This window comes from Rana temporaria, chromosome 10 (assembly GCF_905171775.1).
Source record: "Rana temporaria chromosome 10, aRanTem1.1, whole genome shotgun sequence".
Taxonomy (NCBI): Eukaryota; Metazoa; Chordata; class Amphibia; order Anura; family Ranidae; genus Rana; species Rana temporaria.
The window spans coordinates 18862621-18878812 of NC_053498.1; the positions used below are offsets into that span (position 1 = coordinate 18862621).

General features: G+C 42.2%; 1 protein-coding gene across 1 annotated transcript in view; it reads left to right on the forward strand.

Moving 5' to 3' along the window:
• ERFL (ETS repressor factor like) overlaps positions 1-13119 on the forward strand; it is a 28740-nt gene extending 15621 nt beyond the window's left edge. Inside the window, exons 3-5 of the mRNA XM_040327328.1 lie at positions 5865-6042; positions 9632-9746; positions 11833-13119. Coding sequence (XP_040183262.1) covers positions 5865-6042; positions 9632-9746; positions 11833-12371 — 832 coding nt within the window. The 3' untranslated portion in view covers positions 12372-13119. The remainder of the gene's footprint in view (positions 1-5864; positions 6043-9631; positions 9747-11832) is intronic.
• The last annotated feature ends 3073 nt before the right edge of the window (positions 13120-16192 follow it).

The following is a 16192-nucleotide window of genomic DNA, read 5'->3' on the forward strand; positions in this document are numbered from 1 at the left end:
ACAAATGTGAGGCCAACGCTCTGCGGATGGTCTCGCTGTGTAAGTGACAGATCTAATGGGACTATCACTGTAACCGAGACATAAAGGCATCAATATCTAGGCCAGCTTGTCCTTTAGTCAAAAAGCTGCCAGGCAAACCTCGGGAGAGATACAAGGAGAGATATTGACACGAGAAAGAAACCAAGAGGAGCAGATTAACACACAATTATGGATTGCCTTCCACTCACTTAAACAGAATTAATGCATCATTAACTGTCCATGTAGACGTTCCGTGAGTACTGAACCGGGGCTCAGGAGAAGGCGAAGGGAAGAGCTTAGAGGGCGGGTCCGCTTCTACACTACTGTCAACTAATGTTCAGCCTATTCTGGTCCTCCTGCTGTACTGTATGAGGGTGGCAGTGTGCTTCACTATGCTATAGACCAGTGGGCTCTAAACTGCAGGCCTTGCTTGCCCTTGGGTCACTATTCTTCCCACTGACACCAACAGTTGGGTGGGCACTATTCCCCTCCACTGACAGCAATGATGGGGCACTATTCCTCTCACTGACACCAATGATGGGGCACTATTCCTCTCACTGACACCAATGATGGGGCACTATTCCTCTCACTGATACCAATGATGGGACACTATTCCTCCCACTGATACCAATGATGGGGTACTATTCCTCCCACTGACACCAATGATGAGGCACTATTCCTCCCGATGATGCCAACTGACACCAATGATGGGGCTCCTGTCCTCTCTCGGACACCAATGATGTGGCACTATTACTCCCAATGACACCAATGATGGGGCACTATTACTCCCACTGACACCAATGATGGGGCACTATTACTTCCACTGACACCAATGATGGGGCACTATTACTCCCACTGACACCAATGATGGGGCACTATTACTCCCACTTACACCAATGATGGGGCACTATTCCTCCAACTGACACCAATGATGGGACGCTATTCCTCTCACTGACACCAATGATGAGGCATTATTCCTCCAAATGACACCAACTGACACCAATGATTAGGCGCTATTCCTCCCACTGACGCCAACTGACACCAATGATGGGGCTCTTGTCCTCTCTCAGACCTCAATGATGGGGCACTATTCCTCCCACTGATGCCAACTGACACCAATGATGGGGCTCTTGTCCTCTCTCGGACCTCAATGATGGGGCACTATTCCTCCCACTGATGCCAACTGACACCAATGATGGTGCTCTTGTCCTCTCTTGGACCTCAATGATGGGGCACTATTATTCCACTGACACCAATGATGGGGTACTATTCCTCCCACTGATGCCAACTGACACCAATGATGGTGCTCTTGTCCTCTCTTAGACCCCAAAGATGGGGCACTATTCCTCCCACTGACACCAATGATGGGGCACTATTCCTCCCACTGACACCAATGATGAGGCACTATTCCTCCCACTGATGCCAACTGACACAAATGATGGGGCTCCTGTCCTCTCTCAGGCACCAATGATGTGGCACTATTACTCCCACTGACACCAAGGATGAGGCACTATTCCTCCCACTGATGCCAACTGACGCCAATGATGGGACTCTTGTCCTCTCTCCGACACCAATGATGTGGCACTATTCCTCCAACTGACACCAATGATGGGGCTTGTGTCCTCTCTTGGACACTAATGATGGGGTACTTTCATTACAATAACAACTCAAAATATGTTTTAATCAGACAAAGCAGGCCTAAAATCAATGTAAAAGTGTTAAAAAAAAAAAAAACACAACAGACATATATAATAATTTTGTTTTATATAAGTGTTAAAAAAAACAGACATAACATAATTTAAAAAAATGTATAAGTGTTAAAAAAAAACAAAAAAAACAAACAAACATAACATTATTCCAGAAAAATATAGAAGTGTTAAAAAAAAACAGACATAAATCATCATTAATGTGTTTTTAGAAGTGTTAAAAAAACAAAACAAAAAAAGACTTATAACATCATTTACAAAAATGTATAAATGTTAAAAAAAAAAAAAAAAAAAAAAAAACACAGACATATAACATCATTTAAAAAAATGTGTTAAAAAAAAAATACTTATAACATAATTTCCAAAAATGTATAAGTGCTAAAAAAAAACAGACATATAACATCATTTAAAAAAATGTATAAGTGTTAAAAAAACAAAAAACAGACAAACATGTAACATTATTTAAAAAAATGTATAAGTGTTAAAAAAACAAAAAACAAACAAACATGTAACATTATTTAAAAAAATGTATAAGTGTTAAAAAAAATGAATCATCATTCATTTTTTTTAGAAGTGTTAAAAAAAACAAAAAGACTTATAACATAATTTAAAAAAAATGTATAAATGTACAAAACAAAAACAAAAAAACAGACATATAACATAATTTAAAAAAATGTATAAGTGTTAAAAAAAATGAATCATCATTCATTTTTTTTAGAAGTGTTAAAAAAAACAAAAAGACTTATAACATAATTTAAAAAAAATGTATAAATGTACAAAACAAAAACAAAAAAACAGACATATAACATAATTTAAAAAAATGTTTAAGTGTTAAAAAAAAAAAAAAATTGACCAAAACCAGTTTAGTTTCCTTTGAAAGGAAGCAGCATATACAGACATACAATATGGGATGTAAGAAAAGTGTCGCCTCTGTATATCTCACGCCAGATTTAAATCTAAACAATCTAGCTGGGAGTTGGGCTCTGCCTGCCATGGTTTGAGACCCGCCGGTCCCTGCGGAGCGTGTGGGTGAAACGGGGAGGGGAAACCTCATCCCTTGGCCGACAAAATCACTTTTGACATTTAATTTCAAAAATCTTTTCTTGCCTAACACTTGGGTGATATGTTTGCCCTACCAATACAAGCCGGGCTCTCTGGAGAGGAGAGATGACGGGTAGGGGTGGGTATGTCTGAGCGCATTCTATATAAAAAATAAATACATCTTTTTTTACAGTATGTGATATAGGTGAGGACATCGGATTCAGGATTGCATTGCATAGGCTCCCTGAATATTTAGCTTTCAGCAAACATCTTCATTTTGGGATGATTAAACAGAACTTGGTGCCCAAAATAAATTTTAACAGAAACATTTTTGATTTGGCCTTTAAGTCAAATACAAGTGAATTATTCCAATGCAGGAACTGATTTTATTCAAAGGAGAATTATTTAAAAAAAAAAAAAATATTCCCTAGGATTCATGAAGGCTTCTTTCACACAGGTGTCCCCAGGGGTGGTAAAAACAGGGGGGTGATATGATACACACTTTTTACTTTTTTTTTTTTTTTTTACACACTTTAGGGTTGTGACCTGCCTGGGATTCCCCCGAAAGGTCCGGGTTTTGAATCATGTGTCCGGTTTTCAGTCCGCCTAAAACCTGGACACAGTATTCAGACAGGAATGTGTCTCAGAACAGGGCTTGACAGGAGCTTGACTATGTGGAGTGCCCAAAGATGTCCCAGGTCTGTTACAATTAGACATGTGCAATTTGTTTCGTTACAAATTCCTTTTTTATCAGAATTAAAAAAAAAAAAAAACTTTAATTTGGAAATATTAGAATTAACAAAAACCCGTTTAAAGTTTTTTTTTTCTGAATATTCGTAAATTAGAATATTGAAAATTCATAAATTTGAATTTTCCAAAATTTGTACATTTAATATTCGAAAATTCAGAAATTGACAATTCGGAAATCCAAAAATAAAGAGCGAAAATTCAAACGAACAAAAATCTGGAAAGAGGAACAAAAATCCACAATTTTGAAAATTTGAAAATCTGAAATCATAAACTAAAATACATATACTTAACTATTACTAACTAATGAATAATAGGTATTGGAATTTCCTTTCAAATTTGTCTGTTAATCAACTTAACGAATACGAATTTATCCGAAGTTATGAATTATCCAAAATAACGAATGCCGTATCTAAGCGAATAGAACGTAATGAATTAACAATAATATTATAATAATAATTATTATTATTATTAATTAATTTCGTTCCATTTGTTTAGATGCGGCATTTGTTATTTCGGATAATTCATAACTTTGGATAAATTCGTATTCGTTAAGTTGACTAACAGACAAATTTGAATGGAAGTTCCAATACCTATAAATAAATAGTTAGTTATTATTAGTTAGTTAGTTTTTAGAATTTATGGAATTTCTTTCTAATTTTCGGTAATTCAAATTTTCGGAGTTTCAAATTTCCGAATTTCGAACGAATGACCCAAAAAAACTGAAAGAACAAATAAAACTACCATTTTTTTTTTTTGCAGTGCTCGGGCCAGATCCACGTAGCTCTGCGTAATTTTAGGCAGGCGTAGCGTATCGTAGTTACGCTACGCCGCCGCTACTTTGAGAGGCAAGTGCTGTATTCACAAAGCACTTGCGTCTAAAGTTACGGCGGCATAGCGTATTAGGGTCGGCGTAAGCCCGCCTAATTCAAATGTAGAAGCTGTGGGCGTGTTTTATGTATATTAACTGTGACCCCACGTAAATGACGTTTCGATCGAACGGCGCATGCGCCATCCGTGGACGTATCCCAGTGCGCATGCTCCAAATGACGTCGGCAAATCGTCATGCTTTCGACGTGAACGTAAATTACGGCCAGCCCCATTCACGGACGAGTTACGCAAACAACGTAAAATTTGAAAAATTCGACGCGGTTCCGACGTCCATACTTAACATTGGCTGCGCCATGCTTTTGGTGGTTTATCTTTACGCTTGAAAAACCCTTACGTAAACGGCGTATCTTTACTGCGACGGCCGGGCGTACATTCCTAAATAGGCGTATCTAGCTGATTTACATATTCTAGGCGTAAATCAGCGTACACGCCCCTAGCGGCCAGCGTAAATATGCAGTTAAGATACGACGGCGTAGAAGACTTACGCCGGCCGTATCTTAGCAACATTTAAGCGTATTCGGACTGATACGCCCGTCGTAAGTCTTTGTGGATCTGGCCCCTCATGTCTAGTTACAATACTATAGTTAAAAACAATCCTATATTTAAAAAAAGCTGTGTGCCGCTAAAGTCTTATGCCGCGTACAGACGATCGGAAATTCCAACAAGAAAACCGCAGATTTTTTTTCCGACGGAATGTTGGCTCAAACTTGTGTTGCATACACACGGTCACACTAATGTTGTCGGAATTTTCGTCAAGAACGCGGTGACGTACAACACGTGCGACGAGCCGAGAAAAATTAAGTTCAATAGGCAGTGCGGCTCTTCTGCTTGATTCCGAGCATGCGTAGGATTTTTGTGCGCCGGAATTGCGTACAGACGATCGGAATTTCCGACAAGAAAGAAAATTGAGAACCAGCTCTCAAACATTTGTTGTCGGAAATTCCGACAGAAAATGTCCAATGAAGCCGGAATTTCCGACTAAAAGCTCACATCGAACATTTGTTGTTGGAATTTACGATCGTGTGTACGCGGCAATAGGTTTTCTGACTTATAAATAGGGAAATAGTGGCTTGTATGGACATGGATGAGTGAGTTTGGGGTGGAGGAACTTAACTGGCCTGTACAGAGTCCTGACCTCAACTCAATAGAACACCTTTGGGATGAATTAGAGCGGAGACTGAATTAGTGCCTGACCTCAGAAATGCACTTCTGGAAGAATGGTCAAACATTCCCATAGACACACTCCTAAACATTGTGGACGGCCTTTGCAGAAGAGTTGAAGCTGTTATAGCTGAAAAGGGCGGGGCCAACACAATATTGAACCCTACAGACTAAGACTGGGATGCCATTAAAGTTCATGTGCGTGTAAAGGCAGGGGTCCCAATACTTTTGACAATATAGTGTATATTGAGATGTTTTCATATATGTTGCGTGTGATTGACGAGCCTGTCTTTGCCGCAGGTACTACTACAACAAGAGAATTCTGCACAAGACTAAAGGAAAACGTTTCACCTACAAGTTCAACTTTAGTAAAGTCGTCCTGGTGAACTATCCTCTGCTGGACATGGCAAACTCCTCACTGCTGCTGGGGCAGGGCCCCTTCCCCGGGACCCACGCCCATGACCCCTTCACTCCTGAGGTAAGAGACCCAAGATGGCCAATGGCACCAACACCATGTAAGTCAAGAGAGTGCCCAGACAAAACTGTTATCTTTAGATAAGGAGGGATTAAAACTTTTGTCGGGTTTGTCCTGCTACATGACGCTCTTTCAGATATTTTTTACCCTCACTTCCTGTCTTAGTGACAACGGTTTCACCAGACAGGAAGTGAGGAACAGTTCACAACAAGGACAAGGCAATGGCAGACATTGTAGTCTTTACCCACTAGCCTTTTTATTTTTAGGGTTGTAGATTTATTTCTCACTTCCCATCCGGTGAAACTGTTGTCACCGGGAAAGGAAGTGAGGAACAGTTCACAACAAGGACACGGCAATGACAGACATTGTACAGGACAGGAAGTGAAGGTAAACCTCTAATGAAGCTCTGCATAGCAGTTAATTTCAGAAAGGGGTTCCTTATTCTTCCTCACTTTATCGAAAACGAAAAAAAAAATATTTTGTCTGGACATACAGTGGAACTTTGGTTGACGAGTTTCGAAAGACGAGCAACTTTTTTTTTTCTCGTCATGAAAAACGGCCGTGTGTACGCGGCATAAGAATCAGTGGCGGCTGGTGCTCAAATTTTTTGGGGGGGCGCAAACGAAAAAAAAATTTGCAGCCTCACTGTGCCCATCAAATGCAGCTACTGTGCCACCAATTGTCACCACTGTTCCATGCTATTAAACGCAGCCACTGTGCCATCAATTTGCACCACTGTGCCATGCCAAATGCAGTCACTGTGCCATCAATTGTCACCACTGTTCCATGCCATCAAAAGCAGTCACTATGCCATGCCATCAAACGCAACCACTGTGCCATCAATTCACACCACTGTGCCGAGCCATCAAACACAGCCACTGTGCCATGCCATCAAACGCAGCCACTGTGCCATCAATTCGCACCACTGTGCCATGCCAAACGCAGCCACTGTGCCATGCCATCAAACGCAGCCACTGTGCCATCAATTCGCACCACTGTGTCATGCCATCAAACACAGCCACTGTGCCATGCCATCAAACACAGCCACTGTGCCATCAATTGTTGCCACTGTGCCAATTGTCGCCACTGTGCCAATTGTCACCACTGTGCCAATTGTCACCACTGTGCCAATTGTCACCACTGTGCCAATTGATGTCACTGTGCCCTTCAATTGTCGCCACTGTGACCATTCATGCAGCTGTGCCAATTGTCCCCACTGTGCCCATTGTCCCCACTGTGCCTATTGTCGCCACTGTGCCCATTGATGTCACTGTGCCCTTCATCGCCGCTTTCCCCCCCGCCCGGCACTTACCTTTACTGGAGTCAGCCATCCACGTCCCCCGATGTCTTCTCCCGCCCTCGATGACGCTTTAGCCAATCAGGTTACCGGTAGCCAGAACCGGTCAACCTGATTGGCTGAGACGCCCCCCGTACGTTCCCTGGATAAGCTTCCGGAAGGCTGAAGGCTGTACTCTGAAAGCCTATCAGAGCTGGCTCTGATAGGCACTTCCGTACAGCCAACCAGCTGCAGTTATTCAGGTGGTCGGCGCTCAAGGTCCGGCCATCTGAATAGAACAGCGGCAGCAATAAAATACATTCATGCAATGCATGAATCTATGTTATTAGACTCAGTGGCGGTGCGAGAGCCAGAGGGGGGGCGGCGCTCCAGCGCCCTCTATGGACGAACCGCCACTGATAAGAATCTTTTTGACCATCACACTAATGTACCGTGAGCTGTAAATATAATAATAATTAGCGGGGTTTCCTGAGATCAAACATTATTTCATGGGATCTTCAAGGTTAAAATGTTGACAATGGCTGCCTTAGATCAAGGTCCTACCTAAACTCAAGGAACTTGGTGTTGGCAGTTTCCTGTAATCTTATGCCGCGTACACACGATACTTTTTCGGGTTGTAAAAAAATTAAGTTTTTCAGGCTCTAGAAAAAACGAAGTTTTTTTCAACTTGATCATTAAAACGGCCTTGCCTACACACGTTCGTGAAAAAAAAAATGCTCTAGCAAAGCGCGGTGACGTACAACACGTACAACGGCACTATAAAGGGGAAGTTCCATTCGGATGGCTCCACCCTTGGGGCTGCTTTAGATGATTCCGTGTTAGTAAAAGACGATTCACGCTTTTCTGTCTGTTACAGCGTGATGAATGTGCTTACTCCATTACCAACGCTAGTTTTACCAGAACGAGCGCTCCCGTCTCATAACTTGCTTCTGAGCATGTGCAGGTTTTTTACGTCGTTAAAGCCCACACACGACCATTTTTTACAACCTGAAAAACGACAACGTTAAAAACGTCGTGAAAAAATAGAGCATGTTCGAAAAAAAAAAAATTTGCCCGTTTTTCAGAACCCGAAAAATGCTCTGAAGCCCACACACGATCGTTTAATGACATAAAAAAAAACTTCATTTTTTAGAGCCCGAAAAACGGTCGTGTGTATGCGGCATTAGTTTACACACTTTGGTGGACATGACTTCAGGATCACTTCAACAATTACATGTCAACGTGGCCTTATAAAGAGACTCTGTCAACTGTACATAACCAGCTTGATGCCGCCGCTTGCACACGGTGGGAAATTCGGACAAGAAAAGTCTGATGTGAGCTTTTGGTCGGAAATTCCAACCCTGTGTAGGCTCCATCGGACTTTTCGTGTTGGAATTTCCGCCAACAAAAATACGAGAGCTGGTTCTTAAATTTTCCCGACGGAAAAAAATCAAATCCAAAATTCCGATCATCTGTAGTAATTCCGACGCGTAAAATGCCGACGCATGCTCAGAAACAATTCGGCGCATGCTCGGAAGCATCGAACTTCATTTTCTCGGCTCATCGTAGTGTTGCACGTCACGTGTTCTTGACGGTCGAAAGTTTAGAGAACTTGTGTGACCGTGTGTATGCAAGACAAACTTGAGCGGAATTCCGTTGGAAAAACCATCCAAGGTTTTTCCGACAGAAAATCCGATCGTGTGTACGCGGCATGAGAGTAAATCTAATGTTCAGGAGAATGCCGTGTGCCAGATGGTTAAAGGGGTTGTAAAGGAAAAAAAATTTCCCCTAATTAGCTTCCTTTACCTTAGTGCAGTCCTCCTTCACTTACCTCATCCTTCCATTTTGCTTTTATTTCTTCTGAGAAATCCTCACTTCCTGTTCTTCTGTCTGTAACTCCACACAGTAATGCGAGGCTTTCTTCCTGGTGTGGAGAAAGCCTCTTGAGGGGGGAGGGGGCGAGCAGGAGTGTCAGGACGCCAACCAACACACAGCTCCTTTCTCTATCTGCAAAGTAGAGAGCGTCCTGACTCTCCTGCTCGCCCCCTCAAGAGACTTTTTCCACACCAGAGAGAAAGCCTTGCATTACTGTGTGGAGTTACAGACAGAAGAACAGGAAGTGAGGATTTCTCAGAAGAAATAAGGACACTTAAAAGCAAAATGGAAGGATGAGGTAAGTGAAGGAGGACTGCACTAAGGTAAAGGAAGCTATTTAGGGAAAAAATGTTTTTCCTTTACAACCCCTCTAAGCTGTTTTCTAATAATTTTTCCATGTAACCTATTTATATTCTAAAGAATTGGATGTCTGTTTTGTAGGCTCTGCAGTCCCTTTTCTCTTCGTCCGGTCGCCCACCACTCTTGGATCGTCCTCTTTCTGCACCAGACACGGAAAAACTTTGCCTAGAAGCTGCTTTCCCTTTCTTGGGATCAGGTGAGTCTTAAGCTTTAAAAACCTTTAATGTCTCATAAGATCTTGTGGATAAAAAAAAGCAACCAATGAGATTCTCCCTTTCTTTGTAGCAGCAGAGCTTTAGACAATGAAAGGGGGAAGCCGATTGGGTACATTACTCTTATCCTTAGCAAAAATAAATAGAGCTTTCTTTTGGTGGTATTTGATCACCTCAGAGTTTATTTTTTGCGCTATAAACAAAAAAAGCTATATTTTTTTACTTTTTGCTATAATATCCCCAAAAAATATATAATTTTTTTTTCTCAGTTTAGGCCGATACGTAGTCTTCTACATATTTTTGTTTAAAAAAAAAAAAAAAAAAAAAAAATCGCAATAAGCGTTTGATTGGTTTGGGCAAAAGTTATAGCGTCTACAAAATAGGGCATAATTTTATGGCATTTTTATTAATATTTTTTTTACTAGTAATGGCGGCGATCAGCGATTTTTATCGTGACTGCGACATTATGGCGGACACATCGGACACTTTTGATGCCCATTTTGGGACCATTGTCATTTTTACAGCGATCAGTGCTATAAAAATGCACTGTTACTGTAAAAATGACACTGGCAGTGACGGGGTTAACCAGTAGGGGGCGCTGAAGGGGTTAAGTGTGTCCTAGGGAGTGCTTCCAACTGTAGGGGGGGATGGGCTATGTGTGACACGATACTGAACACCGCTCCGGATTACAGGGAGCGGTGATCAGTGTCCTGTCACTAGGAAGACTGGGGAGATGCTTGTTTACATCAGCCTTTCCCCGTTCTTCCTCTCCTTGAGACAATCCCGGCAGGAAATCCCAGCGGATAAGGTGCCCGTGGGACCTGCCGTCAGACTCAGAGCTTGCGGCGCCCACGCGCCCACAATGTCACATCTTAAAGGGGACATACATGTACGTCCATTTGGCCACAGGAGCCATTGTGTCGACGTATATTGTCGTGCGCTGGTCCTATTTGCCTTGGTGTCTTTTCAAGGGGGGGATCTAAAATTTGTAGTCGTCACCGAAACAGGTGTGGAGGGGGCGTCTTTCAATGGGGCACTTTTTCCAGTGGCAACTGCTGGAGTTACCTAAATTTTGGGGAAATTTTCATTTTCTGTTTGCCTCTGAACACAAGGGGCCAGATCCACGTAGCAGATCGTAATTTTCGGCAGGCGTAGCGTATCTTAGTAACGCTACGCCGCCGCAACTTTAGAGGCAAGTGCTTTGTGAATACAGCACTTGCCTCTCAAAGTTACGGCAGCGTAGCGTAAATCTGCCGGCGTAAGGGCGTGGAATTCAAATGATAAAGATGTGGGCGTGTTTTATGTTAATTTTACTTGACCCAACGTAAATGACGTTTTTTCTGAACGGCGCATGCGCCTTTCGTGGGGGTATCCCAGTGCGCATGCTTGAAATTAACCCGCAACAAGCCAATGACGTGACGTGAACTTCATTCTACGCGAAGCCCTACGCAAACAATGTAAAATTTTCAAAATTCGACGCGGGAACGACGTCCATACTTAACATAGGATACGCCTCATATAGCAGGGGTAACTATACGCCGAAAAAAGTCTTACGGAAACGACAGAAAAAAAATGCGCCGGCCGGACGTACGTTCGTGGATCGCCGTATCTAGCTAATTTGCATACTCGACGCGGAAATCGACGGAAACGCCACCTAGCGGCCAGCTCAAATATGCACCTTCGATCCGACGGCGTACTAAGACGTACGCCAGTCGGATCTAGCCCAGCTTCAGGCGTATCTTGTTTTGTGGATACAAAACAAAGATACGCCGGAGCAACCTAGCAGTTACGTGGCGTATCAATAGATACGCCAGCGTAACTTCTTTTTGGATCTGGCCCAAGAAGTGCAGGTAAATATCTAAGCTGGACAAACAGCCATAAAAACTTAGAGGTTCTAACCCTTCCCCCTCTTTGTACAATACCAATGAAAAAAGTTTGGGCTGAATTTACACTTAAAGCTGGTTGGTTTGGCGTCTGCTTTACAAATTTTATTAAATAAAAAAAACTAAATTTGAGGTCGGTTGGAGTTTATTCACTTGTCTGATTTATTTTACCCTTTTTCTTCTACAGGTTCTGGTTACACTAAGCCTCCGACCTTGTTGCCCCCATACAACCGTAACTCGCCATTTCCTGAGTACCCGTGGGGATTTAACCCCTACCTCTCCAGCTCTTTCCCCCTCAGCGGCTCCAAGCTGCCTACCTCCCTCTACCCACCACATTTCTACCCCAGCTCCCTGTCCCAGATTCCTCCCCCCATCTCTCTGATCCCCGGCGAGTCCTTGGACAGGTCGGCCACCCTCCTTCCAGGAGTGCCAAGGCTCTGCACCGGCCTCACTTCCCAACCTATACCCCGAAGCGGAGACCTGGCGGGTGCCGGGGGAGCGAGAAGAGACAGAGCTGACCCGCCCGAAGGAAAACAGGAACCGGATTCTGACTCAGACTTGGAAATCACAGACGTGAGTGACTGTAGTTCGGAGGCGGATGGGTGTGCGTACAGCCCTCCCTGCCCCGGGTCTTCTATCGGAAGAGGCAAGACGGAGGAGGAACGACTGAAACCAGCTACCGCCTCCAAAACCCCACCAGAGAAAACGGCTGCTCCAAAAAGCTAGGCCTGGAGAGGTTCGGGCTCCACAGAAACTATATAAAAATGTACAAATATATATAAATATATAACTATATGGATATATAGGGGGATAACAGTGTGTTTTGTAACCTCTTCATCCCAATAGACACTTGTATTATTGCAAAAAGCCACCACTTGGCAGCCATTTTTGTGTATAGATCAGCTTGACCAAGCCATGAAATGTAGCGTTTGGTTGCTACTGAATCTGTTGGCTGCATTTCAAGAACAAAATGGCCTCAGGGTGTCAGAATAAAGAGCCGCGTGTCCATGGTGTCATAGCAGTTCGCTCCTCCTACTGTCTTAGTAGAGCTCGTTATTCTGTGTCGCCCATGATAAATTTGGTGACTTGCCTTATTTCATGAAGGCCAGATGAAGCATGGTTTCAACCGATTCGAACTGATGTATGATGAGTGGAACAAAAGAGGAACTATTACTCATTAAAACCAAGAAAAATTGACAAAAAAAATTAAAAACTACGTCTGGTTGGATGATTGGATAAGTCCATTATGAGGTTTTATTAAATACAATATAAAGGTATAAAGCCAATGCCTTGTATGGCGGTCACGCTGGTGGCCAACTGCTACCAAACCCGTTCTCTGTGTACAAGTCCAGTACACATTTGTATTCATTGTCACCATACAGTACAAAGCCCTGATGAAGGGAGATATGTGAACCCTTGAAACGCATTGGATTTCTATTGTTACATTGTATTTAAATAAAAAACCCAAACTTGATCCAATTGTTGTGGCGCTCAAATTTTTCCAAGACTCTACAATTTTTGGGGGGACTCCTTGGGATACCCCTGTAGACATAGAGCTGCCTCCAAAAAAGTTTATAAAATGGACTGTCCTCATCAGGGCTGTCTTAATGCCTGGGCACACGTGGGCACTGCCCAGGGGCCCCATGATAATCTTGAATTACATCATACTTGCCAACTGTCCCATATCTGCTAGGATATTCGTGGATTTTACAACGTTTTACCAGGGTGTCCCAAGCAGCGTGCCAGAACTTGCCCTCCTGATGTCCTTCTGCCTCCCCCTGTGCTCTTTGTGTTGATTTAGTCTTTGATATAGGACATGTTTTCTTATTGTTTAAAATCTATTTTATTTAAAGTAATATATATATATATATATATATATATATATATATATATATATATATATATATATATATATATATATATATATATATATATATATATATATATATATATATATATATATTTTTTTTTTTTTTTTAATTCTATCAACTATTTAAACTTGAATTCTTGAGAGTAGGTGCGTAAATGTGGGGCAGGCTGGTAGGGGCCCCAATGCATTACTTTGCCCGGGGGGGCCATGATGCTATTGAGATGGCCCTGGTCCTCATTAGTGTTGCTCACGAATATTCGTATTGTGAATATTCGGCTCGAATATGGCATATTCGAGTATTCGCGAATATCTCGAATTTCGCGGTCAATATTCGCTATTCCGAATATTCGGATTTTTTCAATTTTATTTTTAGAACAGATCACATCCTAGTGATCTCCATCGACGTCTAAAAGCATTGCTGTATGATTAGAGACCTTGGGCCGAGTAGCTGAAGCGATCATTTTATATTGCCGAATATTCGGCAATAGGAATATTGCGCGATTATTTTCTCCGCCCTTCTTTTGCATCAGAGCCAGAGTGCTCCTACCGCAATCAATTTCGCATTCGCATTTTGCGAAATTTCGATAAAATATCACGAATATTCTGAGCCAGAGGGCTCCTACCGCAGTTGTCGAAATTCCGCAATAAATATCGCATTCGCATTTTGCGAAATTTCGATAAAATATAACGAATATTCTGAGCCAATCAGAGGGCTCCTACCGCAGTTGTCGAAATTCCGCAATAAATATCGCATTCGCATTTTGCGAAATTTCGATAAAATATCACGAATATTCTGAGCCAATCAGAGGGCTCCTACCGCAGTTGTCGAAATTTCGCAATTATTTTCGCATTCGCAATAGCGAAATTTCGCAAACATTTCATTTCGATAAAATATCACGAATATTCGAATTTAGCGAATATTTCTCGAATATTCGGCTATATATTCGTGATATATCGCGAAATCGAATATGGCGTATTCTGCTCAACACTAGTCCTCATCTACTCAAGGGGTTCTGCATTCCTACAATTCAAATCTACTTTTAAACCAAGAGTTTTCTTCTTTTTTTTTTTTTTTATCGATGATCTCAAGTGACGAAAAAAACCAGAAGCACAAGGCAACAGGGAGCATTGACACGGTTCTTAGAGAACAACTTGTATCTGTTTTTAGAGACAACTTTGTTGTAGGCAATATGCGCAGCTAACTGAAAAACCCTTTAGTCTTGGGATGAAGAGGCCCTGCTTGCCAACTGGGGAACTGCAGTGCAGCTCTCTTCCGTTGGCAAACGGGTTAAAGAGATTGTACGTGTTTATTTTTCTATTAAAGTACTTTGGAATTTGTTCATTTGGGACACAGGTGAAGTACACAATTCTGCCCCCCAGAAAAGAACAACATGGCAACTGCAACAAGTATACATTTTTTATTTTTTATTATTATTATTTCTTCCGGAAAACTGTTTAAATCGTCCAAATAAGTCAAATTCAATCCAACCATCGACCTTCAAGTAATATCCACCCGTCCAGAGTCGGAAGTGTTTTTCTGCCACCCGGTGGACGAAACCTCTAACTGCAGCTCATAAATGATTCACGTTGGCCTCCCATCAATGTTTGAGTGAACACCCCCCCAGGTCATGATAATGTACGCTCCTGAATTATAAATATTGGTTATTTTTTTTCTGTTGCCTTATGGTGTAAAACAATATTGGGTCATGTTTTAGCATTTTGCCCCATAGTTATCACATGGCACGGTACTAAACAATGAAAAAAAATCCGTATGTAGCAGTAGTAGACAATTATCTCAGAGTGTGGTGCAAGATTACAATGGAGAGGCCCTAAGAGCAATACAGTGTTGGTGGTTGTGAATCCATATCTGTATTAAGAGCTAAATATTTCACATAATAATGATGTTTCCAATACCATTGTAGGTCTATGTAGCTTCTTAGCAGCCAGGCATCCATATAAAATGCCAAGGTCATCCCAACGGGTTGCCTTCCATCTCACCTCAAGAAAGAAGGGAAGGGTTGTCACTAGGGAGATAATCTAACCCCCTGGTGTCCAACCTGCGGCCTTTTGACACTTTTTGTGTGGCTCACAGGGCTACTGTAGACACTAATGTCCGTACACACGATCGGATTTTCCGTCGGAAAAACCTAGGATGGTTTTTCCGACGGAATTCCACCCAAGCTTGGCTTGCATACACACGGTCACACAAAAGTTCACACAAAAGTTCTCTGAACTTTTGACCGTCAAGTACGCAGTGACGTACAACACTACGACAAGCCGAGAAAATTAATTTCAATGCTTCAGAGCATGCGTCGGAATTTTGCACATCGGAATTGCTACAGACGATCCGATTTTCCCATAGGATTTTTTTACGGCGGAAAAATCAAGAACCTGCTCTCAATCTTTTGCTGGTGGAAATTGCGACAGCAAAAGTCCGATGGAGCATACACACGGTCGGAATTTCCGGTCAAAAGCTCACATCGGACTTTTGCTGTCGGAATTTCCGACCGTGTGTACGGGGCATAATCCGTATTTCCTATTGCCCTGTTATAGCAGCGATTTCTAGCAGTCTCGTGCAATATGTCTCCAGTCTATGGTTGTCTCCTGAAGCATGTCCTCAGTTTTCAATAACTACTACACCATGTTCATAGCTTCTAAAAGTCTCATGCAGCATATC